Source organism: Echinops telfairi, unplaced genomic scaffold, assembly GCF_000313985.2.
Source record: "Echinops telfairi isolate 266 unplaced genomic scaffold, ASM31398v2 ScPeMD7_7475;HRSCAF=8513, whole genome shotgun sequence".
Classification (NCBI taxonomy): domain Eukaryota; kingdom Metazoa; phylum Chordata; class Mammalia; order Afrosoricida; family Tenrecidae; genus Echinops; species Echinops telfairi.
The window spans coordinates 7,263,896-7,281,029 of NW_022111379.1; the positions used below are offsets into that span (position 1 = coordinate 7,263,896).

A 17,134-nucleotide genomic window follows, 5' to 3' on the forward strand; every position below is an offset into this window, starting at 1 on the left:
TATACTGAATTTCTATTACCAGCAAATAGGTATCTGTTTACAAACAAAGGAATTACCTTATGATATTCTAACATCAAGTAAAACTACACAAAGAAATGGTGTGATTCAAAAGAAAATGGGTTTGAACTATTTCCTTCATTTTTAATCATTCAAAAAGTAACTAAACTACTAAAACAGTCTCATAGGCTTGATATAGAGTAACAGTTACTAATGTAAAAAGCTTGAAAAAGAGACAAGTATGACCAGGCCACCCATCATTTATTGGTTAAAGAACAAGGCAATGCAAAAAGCACTCTTTGTCTCATGATTCCCACTGATGACTGCTTGGCGAGAGGAAGCTGATATCAGCGCAGCTGGGGGATGGAAAAGGAAAGTAGGACTACGTGAGGGAAAATGACCTAAATCCACCCATATTCACGCTGACTCCAACTCAATAGTGGCCAATATTTCAATTGTATTTCAATTGTAACAGAAAGTTTTTGGTTTTTTTTAATCACCAGATTTCCAGGCACTTTAATTGCTGACTTGATGACATACGACTGCATATACTCGAGTATAAACTGAGCCAAGTACCAGGCAAGGCACCTAATTTTACCACCAAAACTGCATTAAAAATGTCCTGAAAAACTCGACTTACACGAGTCTATATGGTACTCAGAAATACCTCACGAGGATATTCTGCACAGTTTTATCATTAAGTTAATATTTATTACAATATTTATAGTCACAGCACTCTTACTTTCTTTTTGAGCTAATAAATTAAAGCATGGGTAACGTTTTATCTGTGACTGCTTTCTGTTTCAACACTATGCTTACCTCCATTAAAAGTTCTGCACTGTTCTTTCATTCTGCTGTCTATGCCTTAAAAACACATTTTTTAAAAACCCTCCTCATTTTAAAGATGTAGGGGCCCTCGTGGGGTACTTGGTTACACATTAGGCTGCGATCCTCAAGGTCAGCAGTTTGAGATCACCAGCTCCTCTGAGGGAAACAGACAGGCTTTCTACATTCTAAGAGTTAGTCTCAGAAACGGGAAACTCTTCCGGGCAGTTCTACCCTGTCCTAAAGGGTAGCTATAAGTCAGCATGAACTCCCTGGCAGTTTAGTTTGTTTGTGGGTTTTTTGTTTGTTTGCTTTGTTTTAAAGATGTGGTACTATTTGCGAATCTTAAAGAAATAATTCTCATTTATTGTGTGTACTAATTCCACGTCCTCTCAAGGTGGTTTAACTTCCTAGGATGATTTATGTATTTCTTTTCAACAGGTATTATTTTCTAAGGCGTCTCATACTCTTACAGAGGTTTCTTTTGCATTTACTTATGCTGAATCCTGGCCTAGTTTTGCTGTTACTACTTCAATTTTAGATTATGGAATTATCTTTTTCATGAGAGAATATTGCAGCACTTTGAAGCTCCTAGCTTCGAGTTCAATCCCATTTCTATTGTAGCTCTCAGACTGGAGGTCAGGTCTCTGCTCAAAAAACAGAATTCCTGTGACGCAAGTGTCCAGGCCCATTTTTTAAAGCATATTTCATAAACTGCAAGACCAAACCAAATAGAGTTTGGTGAGTTTTATCAAGTGTTTACTGCCATAAGCTCCACACTGAAAGGAACATTTCTAACATCTCAGCAAGTCCCTGGCTACCCGCCACCCACTTCTTGTCAATATCACCTCTCTCAGCAGAGACAACCAAGTTCTGATTTCCATCACCATAGTTTACTTGCCTGTTCTCAGTGAAACCACACACTATATATTTATACTTTCATGTCTGACTTCTTTTGCTCAACAGATTCTTATGGCTTACTCATTAGGAGTAGCAGTAATTATTTCTTCTTGCTGAGTAACATTACATTGAAAGAATAATCACAATTTGGTTAACCATTCTTCCATTGATAGGCATTTGGTTATTTAAATTGGAGACTCGTATGAATAAAACATCATTTTTTAATGTACACATGTAACAGTTTTATTAAGATACAATTTGCATACCATTCAATTCACCCATTTTAAAATACACATTTTAGAGGAGCCCTGGTGGCATAGTGGGTTCTGCAATGGCTGCTAACTGAAAAGTCAGCAGTTCAAAACCACCAGCTGCTCTATGAGACAAAGATGAGGCTTTCTAGTCTCATAAAGATTTACAGTCGTAGAAACCCACAGGGGCGATTCTACTCAGTCCTATAGGGTTACGTGAGCCAGAATAGATTTGATGGCAGTGAGTACAGCCATCATCTTTTGGGATGATCATAAACCATTACTTAATTGGTTTATTTATATTATTGAGTTGTAAAATTTCTTCAAATATTCTGGATAGTAACTCTAATGAGACACATGACCTGAAATGTTTCTGTCATTCCGTGGATTGCAGTTTTACTTTAAAAATGTTCTATCAAGTTTTTTATTTTCAGGAAGTCAACTTGTTATTTTGTTGTTATGCTTGTGATTTTGCTTATCTTACTTATGTGAGGGACCACTATCTAATGCAACCCAGGAGATCTGAATCTTCCAACTTTGTTCTTTCCTTTTTGGATCCTTCAACATGGGTGAAGGCAGACTTCAGACAGTGTAAGATATGAAAAAATAATAATTTATAAATTATCAAGGGTTGGTGAAGGAGGGTGGGGGAGGGAAGGGAGAAAATGAGGAGCTGATACCAAGGGCTCAAGTAGAAAGCAAATGTTTTGAGAATGATGATGGTAACAAATGTACAAATGTGCTTGACACAATGGATGATATATGAATTGTGATAAGAGTTATACGAGCCCCAATAAAATGATTTCAAAAAGGAAAAAAAATGTTTTTGGATTCTTTTTTCTAAGAATTTTAGGATTAGCCTGTCAATTTCCCCACACAAAAGACAGCCCAGGCCTAGGTAGGGACTATGTTACACTTGTTGGCATCTTAACTACATGAAGCATCCCAATCCTGGAGCACAGGGCAGCTTCCTATTCATTTAGATTGTTTTAAAGTCTTATGAAGGATGATTTATAGTGTTTGAGTACACAATACTTCTTGTTAAACTCATTCCTAAGCATTTGATTCTTGTTGGTGCTCATGTAAGTTGACTATTTTTCTTAATTTGTTTTCGGACTGTTCATTGCTAACTTACAGAAATAAAATGCATTTCTGAACATTGATCATGTATCATAAAACCTTGCAGATCTCCTTTATTAGCTCTAATTACTAACATGACATTTGCAAACAACAGTTTTGCTACTTGTTTTCCTATCTTATCTTTTTTGTCTTTTTCTTAACTAATTTCCCTGGCCAGAACCTTCAAGACAAAATTGAGTAGCAGAAGCAAAAGTAAATCCCCTTGTCTTGTTGCTGATCTTAAGGGTAAAGTATCCAGTCTTTTACCATGAAGCTTTATATGAAAACAAACAAACAAACAAGCAAACAAAAAAGGCAAACTAATTGACAGCAAAGACTCTAGGGCACAAAAATGCCCCACAAAGTTTCCGAGGCTATAAATCTGTACAGGAACAGACAGCCATATATTTCTCTGGTTCAAACTGGCAACCTGCTGGTTGGCCGCCAGCCACTGAACAACTTAACTTGCAGATACTTTTTATCAGATTAGGGGAATTCCCTTCTGTTTGTAATCTGTTCAGTTATTATCAGAGAAGCTATTACCTGTCCCCCTTCTACTGATGGGTACAAATTTCATGCTTTCCTGGGCATAAAAAGCAATTCAAGTGCTGCCAGAAACTCCTCACTTTGAACAATGCGAGTTGCAGTAAGCAACGGTGTGATTTCCAGTAGCCCATGAGGGCTCATCAAAATCCTCTCTGACAGAATGTAAACGATTATTTTATGGCTCAAGAGAAAAGATACCCACTTTGCCAAGCAGAATCCTGCAATAAACCACCCGGCACGTAAAAAAATGAAAATTTTCTATGGCTGAAACTCTGAGTGAATTCCACCTCCCTTCCATTTCCTTCAGCGGCTTCCAGCTACTGGTTTTCATTGTAATTGTGGGCTGTTCTCTTTTAAGACGACCATGGAGTTGAGAGGGGAGGATGACACAGGTTAGAGCAGAATGCCATGTTATTACTGATTGTCCACGTTTGGCTAGGATTTCTTTTTCTAATGAAAACTTTGATCCTATTTTTTTCAGAGTTCTCCAAAGCCTTTACGCCACTGTGGTAGTTAAGATTTTATGTCAACTTGAATTGTATGATAATGTAAGGATGGAGTCTAACCCATCACTCCGGTCACAGCCGAATGAAGCCTCCTTGGTGGTACGGCCTTTACTACAAGAAAGACAGTGAGAATTTCTTCCTGTTCTCTGCCCTTTCACCCTCTCTGCTTCCTACGACTCTGTGTCTACCTCCAGGGGTAGTCCCATGTGGGCCACTGATCCCAGAAACCAACCTGAAGGCTGTTGGCACACTACTGTGTCCACCTAATTAGATCCACATAACTATGCACCCATGGACTTGAATTGGACTGGACTGAGATATTTTCTTGATAAAAAAATTACTTCTTTGAAGAACAGGCACATACATATGTAAATATATTTATATATAATGATGGAATATAAGTCTATGTACATATATTTATATGTTGAGTAAGGTAGCCTCTATTCAAGTCCTCCCTCAACGCAAGAACACTTTGTTCTAACAATCTGCCATTCTGTGATGCTCACCTTCCCGACATGATTGTTGAAGACAAAATGGCTGCACCAGCAAATGTCGTGAAGAAAGCTGATGGTGTCCAGCTATTGCAAGTTATAGTGTCTGGGCCTTAAAGGCTTGAAGATAAACAAGCAGCTATCCAGCTAGGAAGCAACAGAGCCCACATGTAAGAGGCACACCAGCCTGTGTGATCACCAGTTGTTGACAGTTAACAGTTATCAGCAATCATATTGATGTGAATGAGGGGGCAGGGGCCATCTGTTGACAATTGGACATCCACTCACAAAAGGGTCAAAGGAAGAGAGGAGCTAGCCAGGTGCAGTATAGCACTGGCGAAACATACTACAATCCTATAGTTCTTTAATTCTTCCCCTCCACCTCCCCACTATCATGACCCCAGTTCTACCTTATAAATCTGGCTAGACCAGAGCATGTACACTGGTACAGATAAGAGCTCCCAACACACAGAATCCCGGATAGATAAACCCCTCAGGAACAGTAATGGGAGTAGTGATACCATGAGGGTAGGGGGATGATGGGAAACAATTGCAATGATCGATGTATAAAACCATCCCACCCCAGGATGACGAACAACAGAAACAGCCAGCGGACAGTGTAAGATATGAAAATAATAATAATTTATAATTTATCAAGGGTTTGTGAGGGTGAGAGGGTGGGGGAAGGAGGAAAAAAAGAGGAGCTGATACCAAGGGTGCAAGTAGAAAGAAAATGTTCTGAAAATGATGGGACGTATGGATTGTTATAAGAGCTGTAAGAGCCCCCAATAAAATGATCTATTACAATAAAAAATTACTTCTTGAAATAAAGTTCTTTATACATATACAGTGTCACTGGTTTTGTTTCTCCAGACAGCCCAATCTGACACGGCCACTAATTTCATTGACATACAATCCAAAACCTTTACTCTTAACTACATGCTATAGTGACTTCTAAGAAAGGCCATGTTTTAAAAAAAGCCTGTTTGTGATTCTACTAAAAATATGTTTTGGTTTTCAATAGCCTAACCACCATAACTTACACTCTCCAATTGTAATGCATTACTTCTCGAAAAGAATTAACTAATTTTTCATTTATAGGCCTTAAAGTGACATTGTGTTCTTTAATTTGAAAGTCCATTTAAAAGGAAATGTTAACAATTTAAAAAGGAGGTTTTAACTTAATATTCTCAACTATGCTTAGCTGACATAACAAAAAGATACAGAATGCCAGAGAGTTCCCTGAGAAAATCTAGTATCTACTTTGTTCACTGTCAGTGTTTCTTGACAATCAGTAAGAGTCCATTGAACATTTTTATAAAGATACACTCAAAGGAAGTAAAAATATACCATCGTTCTGCAGGTATTCATCTCCTTTCTTTTAGTAATATTTTCTTTGACCTCCTATGTACATTCAAATCTAAATCTAGGTCACTCTATGCCCTCAAACTTTTTGCTTCTGCCTAAATAATCTCCAATTCTCATTTCATCATGATATGTATGCATACAATTTATATTATCCAAGTTATTCATTGACTACTTAATCCACTTTCAGTTAATTTATAATGTGCTAGTTACATTTTAAAAAGTCAATCCAGGGGACTTCTGAGGCACTAATAATGTTCTATTTCTCAGCGTAAGTGGTCGTTCCAGAGGTGTTTGAACTTTTTTGATAATTTACTATACTCTATGTTTGTTTTGTGCACTTTTCTAGATACCGGATATATTCTAGACTGAAAAGTGTTTATTATTCAGAAATTCTATGATAGCTAGAAATTAGATCCCAAAACAGTAATAATCTAGACATTATCAACTTACAGGTTCAATTGGGTTGTCATTAATACCATTGTGTGTCTTTGGTCAAATTGATAATAAGATATCAAAAACTAGCTTTCACAAAATAGATTTCAAATCCCAAACAAATGTAACAGACAATGTGAATAAGCTTTGCAGAAAGAGATGTGCTCACTTCTACGTACCTTATATATAATTCATGGACAAGTTATGATGTACCCTGTACCCTCTAGATCAGTGGTTCTCAACCTTCCTAATGCTGTGACCCAAGTTGTGGTGACACCCAACCATAAAATTGTTTTTGTTGCTACTTCATAACTGTAATTTTGTTACTGTTATGAATCGGGTGACCCTGCTGCTCAAGATATTCTCTAAACAGCTCTCTTCTTCAGGAAGGTCCTTATTCCGTGAGGAGGAAATCAAAAGTAAGGTACAAGGCAGTGCTGGGACACCTATTAACATTAAATACATGAAGTTTCTTCTCATTTATATCTTGGCAGGAGACACATCAATTTGAACTGGTTTTGTTTATCAAAAACCTATTGTGATACATAGCATCTTAAAGTAAGAAACTTTTCTTTAATGCTTTGTTTGCAAAGGTAATCTCTTAGAAATTAATTTGTGAGCTGCAAAGAAGGCTTGAGATATCACTTTATCATTCCAAAAGGGAAAAAATAATCCTACAAAGGTCAGATATCACACATTATAATCTCAAAAATGAAACTAGATACTCTAATTATTTCTGCCTTTCATTTTAGTTATAAAATCTTCCAAATACATTTACTCATTTCAAATATTGAAAAGCTGACTTTAACACTTTCCGACTGATACAGTTCATAGGTCAGATTGAGAGTCCTGGAGACATGGGCATCTTCTATCATACTTCTACTAGTGGGTGCAAGTCTCAAGCTTGCCCAAGCAGTAAATGGGACCCCTTACTGTGCAACATTGCTCTGTCCAGGTAAAACTAGAGTTGCCATAAGCAATAGTGTTGCTTCCAGCAGACAACAGGAGCATAAGAAAATGCTCTATGACAGAATGTAAAAGACTATTTTATGGCCCAAGAGAAGGGCACACAGAAAACGTTATCTGCAATGTCCATTTCAAAATTTCAATGTGAAGCCAAATGAACTGAGTCGAGGGTACAAAAACATAAATACTTGATGAAAAGATGCTTTATAAAGCTTTTTTAGCATAATTTTTTAAAAGAGTATTCACATTCTTTGACAGACAAGAAAAACTGCAATCCAGAAAAGAGAAGGCACTTAATTTACTACATAGCAAGAGTCCACTTTGTAGGTCTTCGGATTTATGTTTTCATATTAAATTATGTTTCATTTGTAATCAAAGCTATGGCATAAGAAAATAGAGAGGATATCAAGATTAAAATCTGAATCATTAAATGATCGATTAGAACTTCAGGTTTTGCTTTAAAAAAAAAAATCACAGCAATGCATTTCTGCCTGCCTACTAAATGCTCGGTGCTTTATACTTATTATTTTTGTAAACAAACAAATATACATCACAAATGTACCTAACCATATAAAAGTTCAGTCAACTCATGTTACGTGAAAAAGGAAGATAGCACATAGTAAGAAAGCAATAAATAAATAAGTAAAATTAGTATGTGGAGTAGAAAAGGGAAAAAGAAAATTAAATACGGCCGAGTATTCGTATCTGTTGCTTACCAGTTTTGTTCTGCGTGTGTCTTTTTCCAGCTTCCCTGAAAGCAACCATGGCTCTGAAAAAACCTCGAAGAACCGCCCATCGGAAAACAGCTACTGGATCAATTCCAATCATCCCAGAGATAAATGCATTCTTGCTACTTCTCAGTAGAGCTACAATATCTGGGCGCATATGGTCTGTATTTTTTTCCCGGAAATCCTACATGAAAAAAGGACCAGAGTTATTTATTTATTTAAATTATTAAACCCACTGTTTGAACAGTGATTAAATAAAGACAGAGAAGTGATTTCTCTGGGTAATCAAATGGACCAGATTGCAGGGACAGTGCATTATTTAATCGAGTTCTCGCTAAAGCCTCTAATACCCACCAAATGACCATTTTTCTTCATGAGCCTGCTAAGGTGGTAGGGGAAAATCTGATAGAATTCTCCTCTAAGTAATTGTGAACAAGATTTCTTGGTGTGCCGTCCTGCTGGATGGAGCATCAGCACTCTGATAAGTAGGAAGAAGGATCTCATTACAGCAAGAGCCAGCAGTGGAGCACATCCTCTGGACTCGAGATGCCTGCTCAGAGAGCAGCAGCAGAACCAGAAGCCAGACCATGGAACAGAGTGATGGACTTCCCAACCCACAGAGCAAGTGAAGCTGAGTGCTTTTGTGCAGGAACATGGCTTGCTGAGTGGGGTGTTTCTCGGTACTTAATTGAGGAAGTTGATCTTGCTGATCCACGAAAATGGAGTTGAGTACCTTCCGGCTGATGTTGACTTAATTTGGGTGTGTTAGGTTTGCTGTATGAGGGTGGCCCAGGACCATGCAGTGCTTCGTTCTGTTTTGCATAGGGTCGTTATGAGTCAGAGCTCACTCGATGGTACCTAACAACAAGAAGTGTCGCTGACCCACAGAGCTTGAGTTGAGTGCCTTTGGGTTGAGGCTTACAGTGAAGTGGTATATTCCTTTGGATATTAATTGGCAGACCGAAATTACTTTGTAACATGTCTTGATAAACAACTCAACCTTAAACATTCTCACTGGCATTACAACATAATAAATCCGTTAACCATGAATTTTGTCTACAAGTTCTGTGTGTCCATGGATATGAGATCCTAGAGAAGTGAAATGGAGAACGTTAAGACAACACACAGGGAGGGAGGGGAAAAATGGGGAACCTAATGTCAGGGGTTTAAGTGGAGAGAAAATGTTTTGAGAAACGATGTACAAATGCACTTTACACAATTGATGTGTGTATGGATTGGGATAACAGTTGTATGAGCCCCTAATAAAATTAAACCAAAAAAAAAAAAAAAAAAGACAACACACATATATCTTCTATAAAGCCCCGATCAACCCTACAACTATTTAATTCTGTAATACAAATAAGTTAGAATGATTCCACAATTTTATTGTCACTTGTTAAAATACTAGTCAGCAAGGGTCTCTATGAATAAATGCAACAAAGTGACAACAGAGTTGAATAACAAAAACGGAGGCAGTCCTGAGAAGACTGGGAAGAAAGTCAGAAGTAAAGAAACCACCCATACCAAATACCTTACAGCAATAATGAGCTGACATGTTTGAAGAAAATCGTTAAAACAAAGGGATGAAGCATAGTGAGCAAGGGTAAGAGGGGTAGCTTAGGCAAATAAATAAGCATATTTAGCAACTGTAAGTCTACAGTAGGAATTTAGATTTCATTCACGTGTAATGGGAAGTCACAAGTAAAAGGAAATGACATGAGCTAACTGGAGTTTTATAAAGAATATTAGTTGTTGTGTCTGGAAAGAAAGAGAAAAAAAGGGGGTGGGGGTCCAGCAATGACAATATTCTAGATACTCTTTTTAAGGACTGATGATGACTTGTACTAGGTAGGAGAGTTGTGAAGAGGAAGAGTTGTCCCATTTGGAATGTTTTCAAGGTAAAGGCAAAAAAATTTGCTGATGGATTAGAGGATAAGAGAATGAGAAAGAATCGGGCTAACATCTATATTTTGGCTGTAACTAGATGGATACAGGTGCCATTTACTGATCTGGAAAAGACTAGAGAAAAAACAAGTTGGAGGGTGAGAAGTGGGGCCTGTGTGTATGACTGAGAAGTGATTTTCCCTGAAAACTATATCCAGAACATTTCTGATCCAAAGTTGTAACCTGTTTACTTCCCTAACTAACCTCATAATCACGAATATTATCTGTGAGTTTTGTAAGGTCATTGGAATGCATTATGGAACCCAGCAGAGAAGTGGAATGTGCCGATGGAGGGGCAGTTGGTATCTGAATTGGTAAAAGTGGTTAGGGAATGAAGGCCTCTGCCTCACAGAAATCAGCCTTGGCCTGATGTTGACTTTGATTCTCTTTCCCCCTTGGGAAGTCAGAGGTGAGGTGGACCAGCCGCACCATTTTTACACTTGCCTTAGTTCACTCCATCTTTTTTTTTTTTCAGTGTGTTTCTTTTTTTTTTTTTTTTTAAAAATTTATTAGGGGCTCATACAACTGTTATCCCAATCCATACACACATCAATTGTGTAAAGCGCATTTGTACATCGTTTCTCAAAACATTTTCTCTCCATTTAAACCCCTGACATTAGGTCCTCATTTTTCTCCTCCCTCCCCGCTCCCCCCTCCCATATGAGCCCTTGATAAACGTTTATAAATGGGTATTTTGTCATATCTTGCCCTGTCCGACGTCTCCCTTCATCCACTTTTCGGTTGTCTGTCCCCCAGGGAGGAGGTCACACACAGTTCCATGTAATCGGTTCCCTCTTCCCTACCCATTCTCCCTTTACCCTCCCTGTTTTGCCACTCACACCACTGGTCCTATAGGGCTCATCCATCCTGGATTCCCTGGATTTTCAGTTCCTATCTGTACCAGTGTACCTCCTCTGGTCTAGCCAGACTTGCAAGATCGAATTCAAGTCATGGTAGTGGGAGCGGGGAGGAAACATTTAGGAACTAGAGCAAAGTTGTATTTCTCATCGTTGTTACATCGCACCCTGACTGGCTCATCTCCTCCCCGAGACCCCTCTGCAAGGGGATCTCCAGTGGCCTACAGATGGGCTTTGGATCTCCACTCCGCACTCCCCCCATCATTCACTCCATTTTAATGATAACAAACTCAATTATATAGCATACTTTACTGTTAAAAACTGAGAAGAAACTTGTCGAACTGAAGGTGCCAGTACAAGAATAGTAATGTGCCCTACTCAAAAGACTATTCATTTAACACTGTACATCCTAAACTTCTAGAATTCCTTCCATATATGTCAAAGATTGATAATTGCCTTCACTTTCTAAATCGAATGGTCTCTTTGCCTTCAGATTTCTAGATTTCTCAGTATATTTGACATAACTGACCAGTCATTCTTTGTAAAACAGACTTTTGAGGTTTACTATTTACCTCTGCGCTGACCCTTTCCAGTTCCCATTGCCAATGGCATATTGGAAATTCCCAGGATTACTATTAGGATTATTATTTTTGCTCAATCATCTTACATCACATGATCAACCATATCTGTGGCTATTCACATTATATGATGATGGTTCAATGTATTCTTCCAGCTTAGATCTTTCTTGTTATTTCTTTGATATGTGATACATTTACATATCCTAAAGATATTTCCAAGCTAATGTTTAATGTTTAGCATTACTAGTTTAATGTTTAGCATTACTAGTAAAACCTTATGGGCCTAGAATTTTCTTTATGAGAAAACTTTAAGGAAGTAATTAAAATTATTTAACAGGTATAATACTTTCAGATTTTCGTATTTTTCTCTAGTGTTGTTTTGGTAAAATATGTTTTATAATCTCAAATTTGTTATAAAGTATGTTCACAATATTTTTAATACTCTAAGGTATGTAATGAAGTATTTTTTTCATTTCCAATATTTGTATCTATGAATCTTTTTTCCTATTACCAGCTATTTTATATCTCATCTATACTACAGTATTTTCTATCATCTTTTCAAGGAACTAACATTTTTTAATCAACATGTAACAGTTTTATTGACATAATTATAAGGAACTGACTTTTGATTTGGTTGATTTCTCTATTTTTTATTATACTAAATTCTAGGGTTTATTATTTTCTTTCTCTAATTTCTTTGGGTATAAGGAAACCAAATTTATTTGGCTGTTCTTTTTCTAGTTTCTTAAAATGGAAAAGCACATAACTGCTTTTCGATCATTCTTCTCTAGTACTAGGGGCTTTCACCAATTCATAGAAGCATAGAATTAAAAGATAATGGAATTTTTCCACTAACTTTTTGAAGCCCCCACATATATGCCTTTAAGGTTATAAAGGTCCTCTAGTGACTACTTAAGGAATTTGAGTGGCACAAGCAGTCTGCAATTGGCTGGCAACCAAAAGGTTGGTGGTTTGAGTCCAAGTAAGAAATTCCACAATAGAAAGGTATGGCAAACTGTATAAAAATTACAGCCAAGCAACAAATGTACAATTGTGCTTTACACAATTGATGTATTTATGGATTGTGATAAGAGTTGTATGAGCCCCAAATAAAATGACTTTAAAAAAATTTATAGCCAAGAAAAGCCTGGAGAACAGTTCTACTCTGTAACACATAAGACTCACCATTAGTCAAGCACCAATTCAATGCCAGCTAACAATAAGATATCATTGCTTTAAGTGTATTTTATAAATTTTATCATATTGTTTTCAATTTAAATATTATAAGTTTAATTGATTTGGTGGGAGGGGTGGCTCCTGGCTATTTAGAAGAGTTCTAATTTCTAAAAATCCAGCGATGATCTGGTTCTCCTTTTATGTCAAGTAGGTCAGTTATTTAATAGTGTTATTTTTCTTTTTAATCATTGTATTGGGGGCTATTACAGTTCTTACAACACTCAATACATCAATTGTATCCAGCATATTTGTACATATGTGGTTACCGTATTTTCTGGTGTTACTGATTTTTGTGCCAGGTACAGAACCCTGGTGATGCAGGGGTTATACGTTCAGCTGCTAACCAAACGGCCAGCAGTTAAAACCCACTAACCATTCCACTGAAAATAATACGTGAAGTTGCGTGCTGCCATAAAGATACAGTCTTGGAAACAGTATGGAGCAGTTCCATTCTGTCCTATAGGGTTGGTCAAGATAATCTGGAATCAGTTTGACAGGAGGAGGTAGAATGCACTGAATTATGATGGTGGACTTTTCTGTTTCTAATTCTGTTCTCATTTTGTTTCACATAATTTGAATCTTTCTCATTAGGTGCACACCAATTTAGAAGGTTAAGTATTCTACGCATCTCATCCTTTTTATCATTTGGAAATGTCCTTTATCTAGAGTAATACTTCTTGCCTTAAATTCTACTTTTTCTGATAATGTTACTAACTTTCTTTTGTGAGTTTACACTAATTTTTTCTCTATCTTTTTCCTTTCAGCCTATCTGATTAGAAAACAACATAGATGAATCTCACACATGCAAGGGAAGTGCATGCACAATATGACTCCACTTAAATGAAACTTAGTAACAAGCGAAACTAGTTAAGGATGTTTTATAAAAGTCAAGATAATGGTGATCTCTGGGGGAAGAGTAAGCTTGAAAGGAGCATGGAGGAAATCTGTTGTTAAATTTGTGTACTTTACATGCATCATTATAAGGTTTTATAGCTCAAAATTTTGCCGTTTTTTTCCTCAATCTATTCCTTATCTTATACACAAAATTCTAACCAAACTTTCAAAACATAGCTCACATTCCCTCTTTAAAATCTTTTAATGATTCCCCCAAAGTAACTTAAATTTTTTTAAAAAGCCCTTTAACTAACTTGGGCTAGCATCCCTAAAGGGCTGGCCCACTGTTCATTCCCTGAAGTCATTTCATGCCACTTTCTCTATTGCTCACTGTAATCCAAAACGGAGGCCTGTCTTCAATTATTTCAACATATTAAGCTCTTATCTATCTTATGATCTATAATATATAAATCCTCAAAAAGTTAGTACTTATTTCAAGGGATCTTTAAAAATTTTTAATATCTCAAAAGGTACTTAAAGAGCCACAAATTTCAAATAGATCCATGCACTATTTCAAAATTTTCTCACAGATCCCATTTTCAAGTTTATAATACGTAGCCCTATTTTCAATTGTGCATGTGTATACATACATGTGGCATGCTTATACATGTATATGTGTACATAAGTCTGAGGAAAAAACTTTTTAAATCGTTTTACTGGGGGTTCATACAACTCTTATCACAATCCATACATATATCAATTGTGCAAAGCACATTTGTACATTCATTACCCTCAAAACATTTGCTCTACACTTAAGCCCCTGGCATCAGCTCCTCATTTTTTTCCTCTCCCTCCCTGCCCCCCCCTCCCTTATGAGCCCTTGATAATTTATAAATTATTATTTTGTCATATCTTGCCCTGTCCAATGTCTCCCTTCACCTACTTTTCTGTTGTCCGTCCCCCAGGGAGGAGGTCACATGTAGATCCTTGTAATCAGTTCCCCCTTTCCAACCCGCTCTCCCTCTACGCTCCCAGTATTGCCACTCACACCACTGGCCCTGAAGGGATCATCCGCCCTGGATTCCCTGTGTTTCCAGTTCCTATATGTACCAGTGTACATCCTCTGGTCTAGCCAGACTTGCAAGCAGGTGAGGGTGGGGGGGAGGAAGCATTTAGGAACTAGAGGAAAGTTGTATTTTTCATCATTGCTACATCACACCCTGACTGGCTCGTCTCCTCCCCGAGACCCCTCTGCAAGGGGATCTCCAGTGGCCTACAAGTGGGCTTTGGGTCTCCACTCTGCACTCCCCCCCAAGTCTAAGAAAATGATTATAAAATCATATAAGCCTGTGTTAACAAAAATATCAAGATGTGAAAGTTTCTTCACATATCCTCCAACTATCTGGATCTATATGCTTCTGAATAATTCTGTGATTTTCACCAAACCCAAATGGAGTTTTAGAATCCTTGAGAAACTCAAATAATGTTCCTTTTCAATGTTCTTTGAGTCTAGGGAACAAAAAAAAAGTCTGCTGCAGCAACATCAGGGTGGACAGAGTAAGGTGCCCCAATGTGATGTGACAGCCTTGCTATCCTTAAAGAATGACCAAGTACATTGTCTTTAAGGGGAAAAACTCCTTGGTATAACTTTCCTGGTTTTTTTCTCACAATGCAGTTTTCAATTTTCTTATGACTTCTTTAAATAAGCCCTCGTGATCATCCTATATATTTCAAGAAAATCCTCTAAAACATTCACCATAACCTTCTGAGTTGGCCTCTTTGTTTAGACTTGAACTAGTTCAGCAGATTCCCTTCGACGCAACTATTTTCATTGGACTTTTTTGTTTGATGGGCCCTAATAAGATTAAGAAAACGTATTACTGTGAGAACTTACCTGCAGCCATCCATAGAACGTTAAGGGTTCATGAGGGAGGGGGGAGTGAGGAGGGAGGAGGAGGGAAAAAAAGGAAAATGAGCTAATTCCAGGAACCCAAGAGGAAAGTGAATTTTGAGAATGATGAGGGCAACAAATGTATGTGTGCTTTACACAACTGATGTATGTATTGTGATGAATTGTATGAGCTCCAATAAAATGATTTTTTTTAAAAAAGATGTTTTGTTTGGAATAAATTCCAGGCATGTATAAACTGGAGCCCAAGTAACAATACTTTTTAATTTATATCTACGGTATTTATGTATAGATACACTCACATACTACATGTGCACATGTATATCTATAAAGCTAAGGATCATGGTTGTCCAGATTATATTTTATTCCTCAACACTGATTTTATCCCCAGTGTTGACACATCATATGTATTCAATGCACACTTTCTGAATAAATGGATGAATGAATTAGTAATCTTAACTTGACACTCACCTCCAGATACAGGGATGAACACACTATTCCACTACTCTCCCTATCTTTACTGACTTGTCTGGGAAGTTAAGTGGTAGGCTTAAACATCAAGTGGAAGAAGCTAATGGACTCAAACAAACAAGGAAATGGACAAAATTATGAATATTACCCTCTGCAGGGGTTATGTGTCCCACCTACTAATGGGTAGATATATGAAAACATGAAGCCTCTGTCAGGTCTCATATATATATATATATATCTAAGAGAAGTTTGAAAATCTCTAAGATGTCTCAAAACTAGCAGGTTTAAGACTCGCAAACAGTACTTGTAACATCAGGTTGGTATGCAGGGAAAAATCGTTAAAAACAAGTCCTAAGGCGGGTATTGAAAAAGCAGGGTCTGATTTGTGCTAATCAAGGCCTCCACCAACTATACAAAAGGTAGTGGGCCAAGGACAAGGGCATAGTTAAGAACACACCTCTGCCCTGAAGAAATAGTCAATGAGACATTTACTGACCTTTACCCCATATTTAACTTTCCCAGCATAGTGCTTTATGATGAAAGCAGGCTCCATCACAGCTGGAAATTCAATGTAAGAATTCTCTTCATGTTGATGTTTAAATTTGTCTAATAATGTTTGATTTGTAGCCTGTGGAAAGCTGAATTAAAAAAAAAGGTACAGCCATTAGTACCATCTTTTAAAATAAATTAGTTACATTGTCACCTAACATGGTGAGCAGTTTACAACAAGCTTTTGTCTATATTATCAAATCTGTTTTTCAGATTACAAAGTGAATATAACAAGGACTGCCATCCCTATTTTACCGTTGAAAGAACAAGTTGTGACTTGGCCAAACCCACACTGTGCTATAATACTGTAAAACCCAAAAGAAATTCTTTGTTTTCCTATTTTCAACTCTAGGCCTGCTGTTGCATTCAAAATATCTTCCTCAAAACATCTTCCCCATCTAAGTATCTAAGTGTTCTTTCCATTTTAAAACTCTACAGCCATTCTAGACTGGACTATTACAACCTTTAACAATCTCAAAGAGTATTACAGTGCCAAACTTTATTTCAAACACTCTCTTGAGTCTAACCTTAGCCTATTTCCTACCATCAAAATACATTTTCCTACAATGGTGCTTTCAGCATGGTCCTTCCCTACTCAGAAAAAACATGGTTCACCAAAGGCCATGA

The 17,134-nt window shown here is 37.2% G+C and overlaps 1 protein-coding gene across 6 annotated transcripts in view; it reads right to left on the minus strand.

Moving 5' to 3' along the window:
- Positions 1-17,134, minus strand: part of MYO9A (myosin IXA) — a 211,124-nt gene that overhangs the window by 129,325 nt on the left and 64,665 nt on the right. For all 6 annotated transcript variants that reach the window (XM_004711954.2, XM_045285720.1, XM_045285719.1 and 3 more), the window contains exons 12-13: positions 16,455-16,596; positions 8,118-8,313 (exon numbers count right to left, since the gene is read on the minus strand). In XM_004711954.2, the coding sequence (XP_004712011.1) occupies positions 8,118-8,313; positions 16,455-16,596 (338 nt within the window). The remainder of the gene's footprint in view (positions 1-8,117; positions 8,314-16,454; positions 16,597-17,134) is intronic.